Source organism: Trichosurus vulpecula, chromosome 4 (assembly GCF_011100635.1).
Source record: "Trichosurus vulpecula isolate mTriVul1 chromosome 4, mTriVul1.pri, whole genome shotgun sequence".
In the NCBI taxonomy this organism is placed as follows: Eukaryota; Metazoa; Chordata; class Mammalia; order Diprotodontia; family Phalangeridae; genus Trichosurus; species Trichosurus vulpecula.
The window spans coordinates 43,453,063-43,471,905 of NC_050576.1; the positions used below are offsets into that span (position 1 = coordinate 43,453,063).

The window sequence follows — 18,843 nt, forward strand, 5'->3', positions numbered from 1 at the left end:
TTCTCCATAGCCACTGACACTGCTGATCAGCCTCTTCTCCTTGATAAGTTCTTCTTTATGATTTTCCATGATCCTGCTCTCTCCTGGTTCTCATCCTACATGTCTGACCACTTCTTCTCAGTCTCCTTTGTAGAATCTTCATCCTGGTCATGCTTGTTAATCATGCGTTACAGGGCTCTGTCCTGGATCTTATTCTCTTCTCTATCTATACTATTTCACTTAGTAATCTCATTGGCTTCCATGGATTCAATTATTATCCCTTGAATGATGATTCTCCAATCCATGTATCTACCCCTAATTTCTCTGCTGACCTCCAGACTTGTATCTTCAGCTGCCTGTTTGGTATCTCTATTGGATGAACCACAGGTCTTAAATTCAGTATGTCTAAAATTGAGCTTATCTCTCCTCCAATGTGCCCCTCTTTGTAATTTCCCTATTACTGTGGAGGGCTATGCCAGTCACTCCTTCCAGTCACCCCAGCTCATACTTTTGGCGTCATCATCAATCCCTTCTTCTCTCTCACCGTCCATCACAATCTCTTGTCAATTTTTCCTTTGTAACATCTCTGCCACATGGCAGGCACTTAATAAATGCTGATTACATCTAAATCTAATATGCCCTGGAGAAATGAAGCTACTTCATTTTGGAGCTCCCACCCAGGGTCTGGGCTTTCCTGACTGTGGAAGCTGCTATATGTAGCCAGCCCCAGACACGGTGATGCTTCACTCTGGCCTTTATTTTTCTGCCATGTTGCCCACTGTGAAGTACAAGGGCTGGCACAGGAGGATGGGAGAGACATGGGTGTGTTTATACTTTGTTGCTTCCCTTCCTTCCCAGCTTCTAGGGCTTCCCTGTCCATTTTGTATATTCTGTAAGTGTTTTCCATTTAAGTATGTCTGATCACGTTGTTTCATCTGAGTAAAATGGAAGCTCATTGAAGGCAGGGCCTGTTTCATTTTTAATTTGTACCTCCAATGTTTAGGACAGTCCCTGACACAAAGTAAGTCCTGAATAAATGTTTGTTGATTGATTATTGCTAATAATGGTAAAAAGGCATAGCAAAATAGCAAAAAATGGATATAAGATCTCTTTTTTAAAAAACAAATTTGACTTTAACATTCATTTTCATCTTCTAATCCCTACTTGGGAAATCCTGTCTGTTATGGATCCTTGTTGTTGTTGAAACTTCTCAGCTTTGTCTGATTCTTCATGACCCAATTCTAGGTTTTCTTGGCAAAGCCGCTGGAGTGATTTGCCATATTCTTCTCCAGCTCATTTGATGAGGAAACTGAATTAGGTCAGGGTTAAATGACTTGCCCAATGTCACACAGGTAACATCTGAGTCAGATCTGAACTCACAGAGGAGTCTTTTTGACTCCAGGCCCAGCATTGTGTCCAGTGCTACACCTAGTTACTCTGTTATGGATCTTTGGAAAAGGTTTAAATGTTGGCCTTAGGCTTAGATTCAGATGACCTTCAAATTGCTAAAATATCATGGATTTGTAAAGAAGTTGTGATCTAGCTAGAGAACCAGTATAGAGAAGAAACTGGGTACTCCTTAACGGTCAGGGAGTGGCATGGGGAAAAGAGTAGGGCATGGAACTATACAAATAGAGTTCACTACTGATAGTGGTAGGCATAAAATTCAGTTTCTTTCTACTCTCAGGCTTTAGAAGGATTCATCAGGACTAGACAACTTTTACAAAGCAGGCTGGGTGAAGAGGTTGTTTCATATATATCTGTGGGACAGTAAGAGCGTCATGTGAATTAGTATCATGATATCCACTGCTTTTTTTAAAAAAAAAAAAACTAACCAAGTCTGGACAGCCAGTGAAAATGTTCACTGTCTAGAGGCAGCTAGGTGACACAGGAGATATGGCTCTAGACTTGGAGTCAGAAAGACCTGAATTCAAATTTGGCCTTCAATGCTTATTAGTCAGGTGATCTTGGGTAAATCACTTAATCTCTGCGTGCCTCAGTTTCCTAATCTGTAAAATGGGGCTAATAATAACACCTACTTCTCAGGGTTGCTGTGAAGATTAAATGAGACAATATTTGCAAATTTGTGCCTGGCACATAGTAGGTGCTTAATGAAATTTGTTAAGGTTGTATATATATATATGTATACACATACATATACGTATATTTCTAAACCTTTTATTTATGCTGTCAGTTCCCCCTTGATTCTAATGTCCTACCCAGCATGATGCAGTGGAAAGAATGCTGGATGTGGAATCAGAGGATTAAAGTTCATATTCCATCATGACCACTCATGACCTCCATGACCTTGGGCAAGTCCATTTTCCTGTTTCTTCACTTTTAAAATGTGTGGTTTCTACTGGATGACTCTGAAGTTCCTTCCAACGTCATATCTATGATGTATGGTCCTATGAACTTCAGAGGTCCCTCTAAACTCTCAATCTCTGATCCTAGAATGCTATGATTCTATATCACAGAAACATGGGAAATTAGAAATTGAAATTGACCTGTATGGACTGTTGAGTGGTCATTCCATTTCCTGATGAGAGGGCACTGAATGCATCAATGAGCCCATTGTTCTGGGCATTGTCTGTAGCAGCTGTCTGCACACCTCCTAAAGTAAGATCGAATTCCCAGAAGTTAAATAATTGCACAGGTTATTGACAAATTAACAGACTTGCTGAGGTTATTTTTTCATAAAGCTTCATGTTGTTTCATAACCTGCAGCCAGGAATACAGCTAGTAGGAATGCAGCCTTACTCTGGGTAGAACATTTCAGTCTTGTGGTATATAGACTACACATTGTACAATCATTAAGGTCTCATTTATCTGGAACACAACCAAGTCCTTGGGAAGAGGTAAAAAGACTGAGGAGGAGTTAAAGAAGTGTCACAGAATCTGTGATCTAAACTAGTTCATGTATTTCATTCATAATTGAGCTTCTTGGATGCTTACTACTTTAAGAATCCATTAGTTCACCCATGCAGGGACTCCTGGCACAAAGTAGGAACTTAATTGTTTATTGACTGACCTTCTAGAGCTTGTGCCCCACCTCCATAGCCTTCAGAAACCCCTTATCACCTGTAGATCTTAGAGGAGAACTCAAAGAGAGGTTTACATAGAAACAATCTTTCATGCCTACTGAAGAAACGCATTCTCCAGATCATATTTTACCCGTCATCTCTGACAGCTTCTCCAGGTCTTTGTCTGCAGAAGGTCCCAGAGCAACTGTGTGGATAATGGCCCCACTTTGCTTCACTTGATCAAAACATGTGCTGATTTTACTGTCTTCCCCATCAGTCAAAAGGACGATTTCTGAACCATTTGTTGAGACTTTCTTTTCTATTACCTGGAAGCACAGATTCATCACAGACATTGGTAAGCAGACTTAGTGTGGCCAGGCAACCCTGAGTAAGTGGATCTGGCCAGGAATGAAATAAGAAAATAAAGGAAAGACCCCAGGAACCCCAGGAAGAGCTTCCCATCTTGAGATTTTCAAATACGAAATGTGCAACTTTCAGAAACTCAGCCCAAGCCCTTTATCTCTTGATCTAATCCTGGAAAATTTGTCACAGCTGATGCTGCCATTTGGAAGCAGGGCTGTTCTGGTCAAACTGAGTGACCCAGCTTCTATACACAGGTATTAAGTCCCAGCCAGGGTATCTGTCCTTTCTACCTCTATCTAGAGGCTGATGAGACACTGGACAGATGAACGCCCACTATGTGGAAGGAATTGTTTCTGATTCTTTTGTTATTCCTGGGAGGGCCAAAGAGGAGGAAGCTTATGAACCTTAGAGGAGACATGATGTGATAGAAAGAGCAATGCCTTTGGAGTCTGAGGCTTTGTGGGTCTCGGTTTCCTCATCTGCAAAAGGAAGAGATAGTGGCCTCTGAGGCCTCTTCCAGCCCTAACTCAATGCTCCTGTGCTCCCTCTTGCCTGCTTTATTTGGCTAAACCTCTTCGTGATAGTGAGTGTGCTCCAGCAGAAGCTTTGGGAAACCATGCTCTGCTGAAGTTGCCAAGCTGGACACTCGGAAACAAAGGCATGACTGATAGCACTCCATTCAGGGAATATTATACAAATCCTGGGGTAGGAACTCCCTCCACTCAATCAGATGATAAGTCTCAGGGAGTTGTCCAAGATACTTTGATCTTCAATGAGTTGAACAGGGTCACAGCTAAAATGTTCCAGTAGCAGACATTGAGCTCAGCTCTTTCTCAGTATTCTATCTGTGAAATTGCTGGCTTTGCAGGAAACATGATATTCTAATACCCCAGTGGATCTGGAATTCCATCTGTGTGAGTATCCCCTCCAGTGATGCAAATCACAACCCATCCATCCCTGCCTATCCTCTCTGTATCAGGCAGCTAGGTAGGGCAGTGGGGACAGTTGGGCTTAAGTTCACATCTGACCTTCCTAGTTATGTGATCTTGTGTAAGTCATTTAACTTCAGTCTGCCTCCGTTTCTTCAGCTGTAAAATATAGCTAATAATAAGACCTTACTCCCAGGGTTATTATGGAGATCAAATGATACAGCTAGTAAGTTTCCGAGGAAATATTTGAACTTGGCTCTTTCTGGCTCCAAGTTGATTCTTCTATCTACTGTACTTTGAGCCCAAGTCTTCCTGTATCTAAGGTTGACTTTCTTCCTTCCTTTCTTCCCTAGTTCAGTACTAAGTGCTCAATATTTGTTGGGCTGAATTTAATTAGGATTTCTCCACATCACCATTTGTTGATATTCTTTCCCCTCCCTGGAAATACATTCACTTTTTAAAGGCATCACATTCATACTAGATAGTAGACATGTGAGGGATATTCAGAATAGAAATTCGCTTTTTAAATATCCACTACAATAGAGACAGTGAAGGGGAGATGATTTCACCGTAAATGCTGATTTGAGTCCATTGCAGATGGATGTTCCTCCTGAAGGAGCAGCTGGTAACTTAGTAATGAGGGTGTTCCTCTCAGCATCGGTCTCTATTTGTACCAGTTCACTTTGAACAGTGGCTGCACTATCAAATGTGATCACCCCAACAAAGGATCCCATTTCAATGATCTGAAGCAGGAAGAGTTTGGCCGCTTGATTCAGTCGATTCAGCCGGTCCCCATTCTGAAAGAAAAACCACAAGTCAAATTGCTAAGGGGTCTTCTACAAGCAAGCTATAGCAGAATGAACTGATCCCATGGTAGAGACTCTGGATTCTCCAAGGCTAAGAAATAGAACATAAGCTCTGGAGTATTCTTCTAGACTAGAACATATTTGAGGATGGGCTTTGTACGTTTGCTATCCGAGGACAAGGCCACCTAAGTTTCATGTAAATTTAGAGAGGCACATCACCAGGTGAGCAAAGGGGTAGTGAATGTTTCAGCCACAGTAACTCTTAAAGGTTAAGTGGTAGAAAGGTTTGTCTGTGAATTGGTTAACAAATGAGTAGATTCTGAAAATGTTGAAGCATGGGATTTGAAATTGAATCATGGTTGTGAATGGGTTGGTGTTGGGCTATATAAATGAAAGAAGTTCTATGAAATATTTTTGCCTTTTAATTTGAGCCATATCATCAGAGATACGCTGCCAAAGAGAATAGGGACTAGACCTGTGATTTCATTGGTACAGGGGACTTCCAGGTGAGGAAGTTCTCCCTACCAAGGCAGGATGTCACTTTCTCTGCAAGTTATAGCTTCAGAGAATTGCTTAACCAGCATATGCCAAATGTGGTAAGTGAAACCAGATCCTCCTGACTCAGAGGTCAGCTCTCCATCCACCATACCACATTGTCTCTTAATGAATTATTTTTGACCAAGGAAACTACTGAACTTGTATTCTGAGCCTACTAAGCCATTTTGATCCGTGGGGAATGGTGGGATACAGTAGAGAGTACTCAGATTAATGAAGTTGCAAGTCTTTTAATGTATGGAATCTGAGCTGCATTTTTAGGTAGAATGTTTGATGATTTTGCACAATGATCCACAAAGGAGGAAAATATAAAATCATGTAAAATTGATTGGGTAGTTTGGTTGACAAGGATTACAGATTCTCATGGGCTGGGAAATTGCAGAGCAAATCCTTAGTTTAGTCACTTTTTGACAATCAAAATGTCATTTTAATTCTGGGGATAATTCACCATGAATCTTTGTTGGAGAAAGAGGAGGGAGGAAGCATGAGAATGAGGGGTTAAAGGGAAATTTGGTGAAGGGTCCATGAGTTCACTGTGGTTTCCAACAAGCCCAAGATTCTATGGGTCCACCATATGTTATAGACACACCCCTCTCCCCTGCAGGAGAATGGGGTGAGTTTGGCTTACCACCATGCTTGTAGACTTATCCAGAACTAAGCACAGGACCCTTTCTCTGATCTGCTTCAGTGAAAAGCTGGTCTCAGGTGGCTTGGCTGCTGTCATAGGAGTGGATGTATTATAGTCTTCTGAGTCTTGGATCACTTCCCATGTGCTCCTGAGGTTGCACTTTTGGTTTTGAGCATTTGGTGCATCTTTGTTATGGTTCTTTTCTGTACAAAATTCAACTACCTGAAAAAGCCCAATTGCATGATAAATACAAAAACTATAAACCAGGGCTTCCTAACCTGGGTTTGTGAACTAGATTTTGAAAAGATATTTTATACCTTTTAAGTATAATTGTTTTGTTTGTCACCCTGAGTATTTCATTTTATGCATTTAAAACTTGATTATGAGAAGGGGTCCTAAAGCTTCACCAGAGTACTGAGGAGTCCATGACACAAAAAGGTGAAGAACCCCTTCTGTAAACCATTAATGTAATCAATTCAAGTAGCAACCTAATGATGATGTGAGGGAGTGGGGGAAATAACTCATTTGAAAAACTCTTCAGCACTCCTGGGATTCTAGGCCTGACCCTTCCACTCTCTTGGCCTAGTCATTTAACCTTAGTCTCCTCACCTACAAAGTGAAGACGTTGGACTAGATAAGTAGGTGTTGGGATGCTTTTATACTAAAAATTATTGAGGACCTTTACCCCAAGAGCTTTTGTTGATGTTTGTTTTACCTATTTATATTTACCACATTAGAAATTAAAATGCCTTAGTATTCTTATGAAAGAGTATAGACCTGGAAGAAGCTCTCCCACTCAAAACGGTCTCTGGGACTGCAGGCCGAAGTGTGCTGGAACCAGATCTAAGGGGCTCTCAAGAGCTAATTGTTGAATTTTCAGTGGGAGCATTTACACCTCAGGATTCAGCAGTTGCTACAAATCAGGACTAGATGTATTGTTTTGTTGAGTATCTAGAGGTGACTAACAAGCAGTCTATGCACTTGGAAACCAGATAGGGAAATATTCAACAAAATAAGTAAATAAATAATATGATTACATTTTAAAACCAAGCCCAGAATACAGGTAAAGAGATCCTTCTGTATGGTTCAGGAGACTCATTTCTATTTGAGTTTGACGCACTGGTGTAGACTGAAGTGAAGAAGACGATGTGAACAATACAGTTAATGCTTTAAATGTGTCTTGCATGTATTCTTTTCAGTCAGTTGTCAAACATTTACCAGCATACCTTTGCCCATGTTGTTATGTAGTCCACAAATTGAGAAATGGACTAGGTGATTTCCAGGTTCCCTTCCAACTAGAGTCTTCTCTAAGCCTAGGAGTCTGAGTTTGATTTGAGTGTGAGCACTTACAAGGAGAAGAGAGAATGCCTGAAAGCTAGCAGGGGTCCTGAAGAGCCAGTCATGTCAGACTGACCTTGATTCCCTTTGTTACCAGTTCACTAGACAGATAGATCACGGAAACCCTCAGGCATCTGGAGTTCAGCAAAATGTTTGGCTACGTGTTTTTGTGAACATGTTGAAAAAATGTAGAAAGAATAATAATATAGGTAATTGGGTTCAGCCCTGGTTGGCTGACTCCAGAAGTGGTGATCAATGTGTAATACAAAGGCATCCATATCATTGACTACATTTAGTGGAATGCCATGGGGATAGTTCCTTGGCTCTGTTCTGTTCTATTTGTTAACATAATTTTAATCTAATTTTTAAATAAGTTTTTAGTGATTTGGATAAAGGCATCAAGAATATCTCTGTTTGCTTTTCATATATTGCAAAACAAGGTAGCATAGCTAATACTCTGGGTGGTATCATCAGGATCTGTAAAAACCTCACTAGGCTGGAACAGGAAGTGAGGTAAAAAACATAAGGTGAGGAGAAATGGAGTCCTTCACTTGGGTTCAAAACTCCCTAGTACAGAATGCGGAGATGTGTTTAGAAACGAGTTCATGAAGGGAATAAAAGATTAAGGTACATATATAATGTATATCGAATTGCTTGCCTTCTCAATGAGGGTGGGTGGGGAAGGAGGAAGGGAGAGAATTTGGAACTCAAAATCTTGTGGAAGTGAATGTTGAAAACTAAAATAAATAAATATATTTAAATTAAAGAGTCATTCACCAATTTATAGGGATGCCGACCTAAAGAAAAAATAAGAGAGTGAAAAATTACATTATGAACTGACGTGTGGGCTAGAAGACCAGAATGTCATGAAGGGCTGTACCAATGTAAAGAAGCAGCTCTGTTTCTCTGATCAGTTAATGAATCTCATTAGAAATCTGCCTCATAGAGACAATAATTTCTTCAGTATGAGGTAGAATTCCCATGACTGTGTAAAGAAGAAAGAGATATTATTGAGGAAGTTCTCTTCCAATTCATATCTTCAGAAGATCCTAGGACTTGAGTTAAGTCCTTTGCCCCCAGGCAAAAAGCCTATCCTTGGGGCAGAGGAAAACATTCACATACCAGTGAATCTGCCTCTAAAGTCTAGGGAATGTATGCTGGAAAAGCTTTCAAAAAAATTGAGTAAACTCACATCAATGCTGACAGAGATTGAGGAAGTGTGTTCTGGTCATTCTGGGAAGATGGCCAGCAAAAGCAGCGATAACTTAAGCTGCAACTTCCATCTGATCCCCCCAGATTTCCATCAATTGGTCACTGCCTTTTTACAGGCCTATGAGGATGAACTGTGGGGGCAGTGCTATCACACAGCCCCCAGTGTCAAGCCCTGTGACCCGTTATTCCAGTCTGTCTACCAAACTCTGACCCTCTGTGACCTGGAGCTCAAAGCTATCACTGAAGTCACTTCTAAGAAGATGACACTTCTAAGAAGATAGTGGAGACATCAGAGAGGCAACAAGAGAAATACTGTAGGGGTAGGAACAATCGCACAACGACTTTGTTCTCAAAAAATGGAAGAGCTGAAACAGAAACACAGTTTTCTGAAAGGGACCCTATGGAATCACAGTGAGAAGGATGACAGAAGGCAAGAGGCTATGGCAGAGCTCTTTAGGACTTGGCTGCTACTTCTGGATTGGAAGGAGAGGGTAAAGGCCTTAGATATGAGGCAAGTTTTTCAAGCTCTCAACCTGAAAAGCAGATATAGTTGACTATAGGCACTTTTCCAGAATAATGAATGACTAGTGTTGGAAAAACTGGTATTCCAGTAAGCAGTTTTCAAAACCTCCCCCCATTACTTTCCATTTCAATTGAAGGAGGTATCATTCTTCCAGTCACCCAGATTCATAACCTAGCAGTCATTCTCCCCTCTTAACTCATGCCTCACATCCAGTCAGTTGTCAAATTGATTCTATCGCCACAACATTTTTGCATCCATACCCCTTTTGTCTGCTTAAATCACAACTACCCTGGTTCTTTAAGACCTCATCACCTCGACTCTCCTATTAAGAAAATATTGTAATTGGTTTCTCTGCATCCAGCCTCTTCTGTCTACTAAGTCATCCACATGGCTCATTGAGATTTAAAAAGACTACTTTAAACTTATTTATATGTAGGAATAGTTTTTAAAAGGCTAGGAACTTTAGATAATAATACAGAGATAGGATAATGTTTAACATAGAGTTAAACATTAAAAAAGAGCCATTGAGATCCAAGAAAGTTTCAAAGGATTTATGATGAAAAATGCTATTTTCCTCAAGAGACAACAACTGATGGAGTCTGAATGCAGATCAAAGAAACCTTTTTTTAAAACTTTCTTTATTGGGGGGTTGTCTGTTTTCTTTTGAAACATGGATAACATGGAAATATGTTTTGCATGACAGCATGTGTATAATCTATAGCAATTTTTTGTCTTCTTAAAGAAGAGAAGGGGATGGAGAGAATTTGGAATTCAAAAATTTTTTATATGCATGTTATAAATTGTTTTGTATTTAATTGAGAAAAAAGAGCTATTGAGGATATTGTGACCCCTAATGCCCTCCAATCCCCAAGAAAGTATGCCCTTCTAATAGAAGAGAAGGCAGATTGAATAGGTGGTAGTCAAAAGTAAAACTATAATGATGAAGGAAAAGGAAAAAAGAGAGAGAAAAGCATAAACAGGGAGGAAAATAAGATGGAGAGAAAGACATAGATACTCATCATAACTGTGAATGTGAATGAGACTAACTTTCCCCTAAAATAGAAATGGATAGCAGAGTGGAATAAAAGCCATAATCCTACAATATGTTGTTTACAAGAAATACATTTGAAGCAGAGGGATACACACAGAGTAAAGGTAAAAGGCTGGAATAGAATCTATTATGCTCGAGCTGAAGTAAAAAAAAACCCCAACAAACTACAGGGGTAGCAATTCTGATCTCAGACAAAGCAAAAGCAAAAATAGATCTAATTAAAAGAGATAAGGAAGGAAACTACATCCTGCTAAAAGCGACCATAGATAATGAAGTAATATTATTACTAAACATATATACAACAAATGGTATAACATCCAGATTCTTAGAGAAGAAGTTAAGTGAGTTACAGGAAGAAATAGACAACAAAGCTATACTACTGGGGGACCTCACCCTCCCTTTCTCACAACTAGATAAATCTTACCACAAAATGGACAGGAAAGAAATTAAGTAGGTGAAGAGAATTTTAGAAAAATTAGATGTGGTAGACCTCTGGAGAAAATTGAATGACAATAGAAAAGAATGCATCTTTTTCTCAGTGGCATGTGGTACCCACACAAAATTGATCATGTATTAGGGCATAAAACCTCACAATCCAATGCAGGAAGGCAGAAATAGTAAATGCATCCTTTCCAGAGCATAGTATAATAAAAATTACATGTGATAAAGGACCATGGAAAGATAGACTAAAAATTAATTGGAAACTAAAAAAATCTAATCCTAAAGAATGAGTGGGTCCAACAACAAATCATAGAAGCAACCAATAGCTTCATCCAAGAGAATAACAATAATGAGATAACATCCCAAAATTTATGGAAACTTAAAGCAGATCTTAGGGGAAGTTTTATATCTCTAAATGCTCACACAAATAAAATAGAGAAGGGGGAGATCAATGAATTGGGTATGAAACTAAAAAATCTAGAAAAAGAAAAAATTAAAAATCCTCAATTCAATACCAAATTAAAAATTCTGAAAACCAAAAGAGAGATTAAAAAAATCAAAATTAAGAAAAAAGTGAACTAATAAATAAAACTAAGAGCTGGTTTTATGAAAAAAAACCAATAAAATTGATAAACCTTTGGTTAAAAAAAGAAAGAAGAAAACAAAATTGCCAGTACCAAAAATTAAAAAGGTGAATTTACCACCAATGAAGTGGAAATTAAAACAATAATTAGTAGCTAATTTACCCAACTCTATGCCAACAAATTTGACCATCTTAGTGAAATAGATAAATATTTACAAAAATATAAATTGCCTAGATTAATTGAACAGGAAATAAAATACTTAAGTAACCCTATTTCAGAAAAAGAAATTGAACAAGCCATTAATGAACTCTCTAAGAAAAAATCTCCAGGGCCAGATGGATTTACAAATGAATTCTATCAAAGACCTAAAGAACAATTAATTCCAATACTATGTAAACTATTTGGGAAAATAGACAAAGAAGGAGTCATACCAGTTTTTTTTATGATACAAATACAGTGCTGATACCTAAACAAGGAAGAGTCAAAACAGAGAAAGAAAATCATACACCAATTTCCCTAGTGAATATAGATGGAAAAATTTTAAATAAAATGGTAGCGAAGAAATTACAGTAACTTAACTTGAGGACAATACACTATGACCAGGTAGGATTTATCCCAGCAATGCAGGGCTGGCTCAATATTAGGAAAACCATCAGAATAATTGACCATACCAACCACAAAACTAACAGAAATCCTATGATTATCTTAATAGATGCAGAAAAAGCTTTTGACAAAATACAACAAACATTTCTATTAAAAACACTAGAGAGTACAGGAATAAATGGAGTTTTCCTTAAAATGATAAGCAGCATATATCTAAAACCATCAGCAAGCATTACATGTAATAGGGATAAGAAAGAAACATTTCCAATAAGATCAAGTGTGTCTTGTATGTCATAGACACGTCAAGCACATCTCTTAGCACCACCGTTATTCAATATTGTACTAGAAATGTTAGATTTAGCAATAAGAGAAGAAAAAGAAACTGAAGGAATTAGAATAGGTGAAGAAGAAACAAAGCTATCACACTTTGAAGATGATATGATAGTATACTTAGAGAATCCTAGAAACTCAAGTAAAAATCTCCTTGAATATACGCCATCTTGGAATGGGGAGGAGGGTAGAAATGGGGAGAAAATTTGTAATTCAAAATCTTGTGTAAATCAATGTTGAAAACTAAAATATTAAGTAAAAATGATAAAAAACTATTTGAAATACTAAATAGCTTTGGCATAGTTGTAGGATATAAAATAAATACATGTAAATCATTGGTACTTCTATATATTACTAACAAAGCCCAACAGCAAGAGATAGAAAGAGAAATTCCATTTAAAGTTACTGTAGACATTATAAAATATTTGGAAATCTAACTGCCAAAACAAACTTGGGAACTATATGAACACAATTACAAAACACTTTTCATACAAATAAAGTCAAATCTAAATAAGTGGAAAAATATCTGTTGTTCATGGGTAGGCCGCACTAATATAATAAAAATGACAATTCTACCTAAATTAACTTACTTATTCAGTGCCATATCAATGAAAGTACCAAAAAGTTATTTTATAGAGCTAGAAAAAATAATAATGAAATTCATCTGGAAGAACAAAAGGTTCAGAATATCACAGGAATTATTGAAAAGAAATGCAAAGAAAGGTGGCTTAGCCATACCAGATCTTAAATTGTATTATAACTCAGCATTTATCAAAAATACTTTTAAGAAACAGAGTGGTAGATCAGTGGAATAGGTTAGGTACATAAGACACAGTAGTCAATGACCATAGTAATCTACCATTTGATAAACCCAAAGACTCAAGCTTCTTAGTTAAGAAGTCATTATTTCACAAAAACTGCTGGGAAAACTGGAAAATAGTATGGCAGAAACTAGGCACAGACCAACATCTTACAATGTGTACCAAGATAAAGTCAAAATGGGTACATGATTTAGGCTGATACTATGAGCAAACTAAGAGAGCAAGGAATAGCTTACCTGTCAGATTTATGGAGAAGGGAATTTACGACCAAACAAGAGATAGAGAATGTTATGAAATGCAAAACAGATGACTTTGATTACATTAAATTGAAAAGTTTTTACACAAACGAAGCCAATGAAACCAAGATTGTAAGGGAAGCAGAAAGCTGGGACACAATTTTTACAGCCAGTGTCTCTGATAAAGGCCTCATTTCTAAAATAGAGAACTGAGTCAAATTTATGGTCAATGGATATGAACAGGCAGTTTTCAGAGGAAGAAATTGAAGTTACTTATAGTCATATAAAAATGCTCTAAATCACTATTGATTAGAGAAATACAAATCAAAAAACTCTGAAGTACCATATCACACTTCTCAGATTAGCTAACATGATGAAATAGAAAAAATGATAAATGTTGGAAAATTGGAACATTAATGCATTGTTGGTGGAGTTGTGAACTGATCCAAACATTCTGGAGAGAAATTGGGAACTATGCCCAAAAGGCTATAAAATTGTGCATACCTTTTGATCCAGCAATGTCAATTCTAAGTCTGTATCCTGAAGAGATCATACAAATGGGAAAAGGACCCCCATGTACAAAAATATTTATAGAAGCTCCTTTTGTTGTGCCCAAGAATTGGAAATTGAAGGAATGCCCATCAATTGGGGAAAGGCTGAACAAGTTGGATCACATGAATGCAATGGAATACTATCGTGCTATAAGAAATGATGAGCAAGTGGAATTCAGAAAAACCTGGAAAGGTTTACATGAACTGATGCTGAGTGAAGTGAGAAAAAGCAGGAGAACATTGTACACAATAACAGCAACATTCTGTAATGACTGACCTTGAGAGACTTGGCTCTTCTTAGCAATTCAAGGATCTAAGACAACTCCAAAAGACTCGTGATGGAAAATGCTAGCCACATCCAGAGAAAGAACTATGGAATCTGAATGCAGATCGAAGCATACTATTTGCTCTCTCTTTTTTGTTTTGTTTTGTTTATTCTTTCTCGTGTTGTAATTCTTCATTATAACAACAATGAAATATGTTTAATATGAATGTATATGTAGATCCCATATCATATGTCTTGGGGAGGGCAGAGGGAAGGGATGGGGAGAAAATTTAAAATTCAAAATCTTATGGAAGTGAATGTTGAAAACTAAAAATAAATAAATAAATTCTTAAAAAGTACACAGCAGAGAATAAAAGAAAACTTACAAGGAAGCAAGGAAAATATGGATAGCTCTAAACACAATGTGTAGTATTTATTATGTAGGCTTTCTTGAAATGGAAATTTATTGCTGTATATTTTGAATCTTCTCTTACATTCTGCTGTGCACATGACATTTTTTTCTTTTCTTATTGTGTAAGTTTTAGTAATGAAAATAAGAAATAAAGGAAAGTATTCCCTCTCAAAGTCCCAAGTTTCCTTATTTATTTTAGGGATTTAAGGAGTATTTAGTTTCAAGATCTTAAAGTAAAAAGAATGGCCTGAGAGTATTGGGTGGGGAGAAGGAAATAAGAAGATTGGAGCAATGATGGTGGTATTCCCTTGTATTCTCTTCATTTTGTATGCTTAGCCTTCCCTTTTAGAGAAATAATGACTCATTGAGGGGCTGCCTAACCCTAGGGGCCTACCTCAGGTTATCTGGACAGATGTTCTGATAGAGAGTCAGACCAGGGTAAGGAGAGAGCCCTGAGCTAGCAGTGGGACCATGTACCACTCACCTCGTCTCCATTTCTTCATGTGTGAAGTAGGAATGAAGGTTATGGCAAATGAGGTCATTCTAAGCAACAAATGAGAAGGTAGAGACAAAGTGTCTTCCAAACCTTAACACTAAATAAATGCAAGCTCCTAAGGTTAGAACAGGCCCTGCTTCTTCTTTTAGAAACTTCAGAACCAATAATCCAAATACTTACAGAACCAATGCTTTGCATGAACATGATGGAGGCTCTCTCAGTCTGCTGTTCGTCAGGTATGAATACACAGCCTTTGTTAAATTTTCCTGTTTGGGGATCTGTTCTGCATGTTCTGACGGAACAGCTGCCTCCGGAGCATGTATTTACCTTATTATTACCGCTGATAGCTTCAGAACATCTGAAAACATATTAGGATTGGATTTTAAGCACATCAGTTCATTTCAAACCACCCCAACCTATGTGTATCCTTGATGTTGTCACAGCAATTATTCTTCATCACTGAGTGTGTTTAGGAAGCCAAATCTCAGGCATCCAGGAAGAACAATTTCTGTTTGGCAGAGAATTACTGCGGGAAATTTCAGGTGGGATTTTTGGAATATCCCAAAGCTAGGCTGTCTTGAGGGAGTACTGGGTCTGCTTTACTGGTGTCCCTGACTGTGCTGCTCACAGGGATGGGCTCCAGACTCCTTATTGTCTTCATGGGAATTAAGAGGGAATTTTCATCTTCAGCAACTATAGTAGCTGCTCAGTGTTTTTATCACCACTAACATGTAGGAGAGCTCAAGTTTTTTTTTTATCTATATCCTAAGTATCCAATTTGCTTTTCATGGACTTCTTTCATAAGGTTTCATTCATTCATTGGATCAAAATTGCTCAACAAAACATCTTTCAGAGCACTCTGGCCCAGCCAAACACGTAGAGGAAATAGGGGCACCGTGAAGACTCGTGTCCCTCTCAGTTACCTTGCATTTACTTCATGTCAATTTGTTTATGTCCATAAGTACTTTTATTTCCTTCAGGGTCTTTGAGAGCTGAGATAGTTTCATTTTCCCCTTTGTATCCCCAGTACCAAGGACAGCACCCAGCACATAGCAGGTGTTTGATCAATGCACGTGGATTGACTGATGCTAAACCTTTTGTTAACCCAACAGGGAGAACAAAGGTTTATTGCAGAGACAGGAAGACAGCAGGTGTAGCCTATACAAGGAAGGATACTGCCATTTCCACTCCTTGAGAGCTGTAATTACCCACTGTACTTAAACACCAAGAAGTAACAGAATGTTGCTTGTGCTTCCTAAAACCATTCCTAAAATCCCTGAGGAAATAGACTTTGTATGAGGAGAAAGAGGAACAGGACGAGGTAAGTTCTTCGGTGCGGTGAGGAGGTCGTATTCCAACACTTGGGTGGCTTTTTCTGCCTCTGTCTTTCAGTGTGTACTGCTGCTGTCCTGAGGAGGCAGCAAGGACACGTGCTAGGCCTATCTCTCTAGGGGTGACTTGTATCTGAAGTCATGTTTGCAAGTCTCTCTGTATTTCAGACATATATAGCAGCACCAAAGAGTTGGTGATGATTTTGTGCCTCAGATTCAGAAAAACTTTCTGTGTTTTGATATAACTGCCTCTGCTTTGAGGTATGCTGGGGTAGGAACCTGTCATATATTATATAAAGAAGATTATAGTGAATTTGATGACACACATGCCATTGTTATAGTCTATAGATGAAAAGAAAAACAATATTGATAACTACAATATTTTCAAAAATTAATTCCAGAGAAGATGATTTCAATCTGATGTGGTTCCCAAAAAAGTTAAAAGAAGATAATCATACTTTACTGGTACATTTTTTCCATTAGACTGGTAGAAAGGCTCGGCTTCATTGTATTCCTCAAACACTCCCCATCGTAAATGGGCCCATTCATGAACTAAAATTCTACCTGTGGAAATATATTTGAAATGCAAAAATATAATTACTTCTACAATTCAATTTTCTCTGGGTATTCCCTCAAGTCAATGTGGGTATTCCCTTAATCGATGCAAATTGCAACCTAGTCGTGCTTTCTCCTCCTGTGAAGTTCTTATGCATGGTCTTCCTCAGATCACCTATAGACAAACTACCCAGTGCACTGAGGCCCTTCTTCTAGAGTTTTATATTTCATGAGATGATATTTGTAAAGCGTTTAGCACAGTGCCTGGCATATAACAGATGACTGCCAAATGTTTACTTCCTTCTTTCTTTCCTCCAACCCTCCCTCCCTCCTTCCCTCCTTCCTTCCCTCCCTCCCTCCTTCCTTTCTTCCCTTCTTCCTTCCTTCCTTCCTTCCTTCCTTCCTTCCTTCCTTCCTTCCTTCCTTCCTTCCTTCCTTCTTCTTTCCTTCCTTCCTTTCTCCCTATTATCCCACCCTATTACTTAAATAATTGGATGAATTCAGCTATAATCATCAGTGGTACAGATTTCATTTCATCCATGTCTCCCCATCTTATGTCCCTCCTGCCTCCCCCACCCCCAACATGAATCAATCAGAGAGGGCCTAAGCAACACTCTGGAGGAGGAGTGTATCTTTGAATAGATTTCTTGACATTGTATAGATACCAATGGACAATCCCTCAGTTTTTCTACCCTCAGCATATTCTACATGATGTCTGTGTTTTTGATGCCTTGGGTATTTTGTGTTCTGTGTTGCCCCCTGCTACAGTTATTATATTTAATACTAGTAGTCCTTCATGCTTTTCAAAATCTTTAAGGTGTAGCTCAAGCCCTCTCTCTACTATTAAGCATTCTCTGATCTCTCTCCCTGGTTGCTAATCCTCTCCTCGCATTACCATGTATTATACTTTTCTAGGGACATGTTGACTAGTAATGTGTTGTAGTATAATGAATATTGGCTCAAATCCAGCTACTTAGGTAATCTTGGACATATATCACTGAGGGCCTCAGTTTCCTCATATGCCAAATGAAATGATTGGACTAGATTACCTATAAGGTCCCTTCCAGCTCTAAATCTATGATCCTATGATCCTACATCTGACCATGTCACTCCTCTGCTTAAAAAAACATCCTTGGCTCCCTAGTACAGTAGGATAAAATGCAGACCATTGGTTATGACATTTAAGGCCTTCCAGATCCTGACTCCAACTTACCTCTTTCCTATTACTTTCCTTTGTGCCCTTTATGTTCCAGTCAAATTGAATAATTTGTTGTTCCCAGAGTTCAACATGCAGTCTCCTGTCTCTAGATATTTTCCTAAGCCCTGCCCCATTCCTACACCTTTTATGTGCCTTTCAGAATCCTCATCTTCATCCAAAATTCAATTTTAGAATCATTTCTTCTGGGAAGTCACCCTTGATCCCACCACCTATTAGTCTACACTCAGCCTCTTTTCCAACAGTCCTAGAGCTCATTGGCTGATCTCTCTTGTTCCCTCTTTACTCATTGCTCTGTTTTCTAATTCTCTGTGTCCATCTTGTGTCCTTTCGGTAGACTAAGAGCAGAGAATGTTTTAATTTTATCTCTGCTCTTCCAAAACTTAGTATCTCATACATGGTAGGTACTTAGTAAGATTTGTTGAATTTATTAGAAATCAAATTAGTTCTATTTGACTCCTATCATTTTAATAACCAGTTATGCTTAGATGCCTGAATCCTTATGCAGAAATTTTAGATTCTTATGTTCATACTGGGTGTTACACTGATTCATATAGGTTTGATGTGAGAAATATTTTAATTGGACATGTTCTCT

The 18,843-nt window shown here is 38.3% G+C and overlaps 1 protein-coding gene across 1 annotated transcript in view; it reads right to left on the reverse strand.

Moving 5' to 3' along the window:
* LOC118847894 (calcium-activated chloride channel regulator 1-like) overlaps positions 1-18,843 on the reverse strand; it is a 37,211-nt gene that overhangs the window by 15,688 nt on the left and 2,680 nt on the right. The window contains exons 4-9 of the mRNA XM_036756575.1: positions 16,936-17,041; positions 15,327-15,504; positions 6,284-6,505; positions 4,864-5,091; positions 3,154-3,328; positions 2,487-2,593 (exon numbers count right to left, since the gene is read on the reverse strand). Of these exons, the coding sequence (XP_036612470.1) occupies positions 2,487-2,593; positions 3,154-3,328; positions 4,864-5,091; positions 6,284-6,505; positions 15,327-15,504; positions 16,936-17,041 (1,016 nt within the window). The remainder of the gene's footprint in view (positions 1-2,486; positions 2,594-3,153; positions 3,329-4,863; positions 5,092-6,283; positions 6,506-15,326; positions 15,505-16,935; positions 17,042-18,843) is intronic.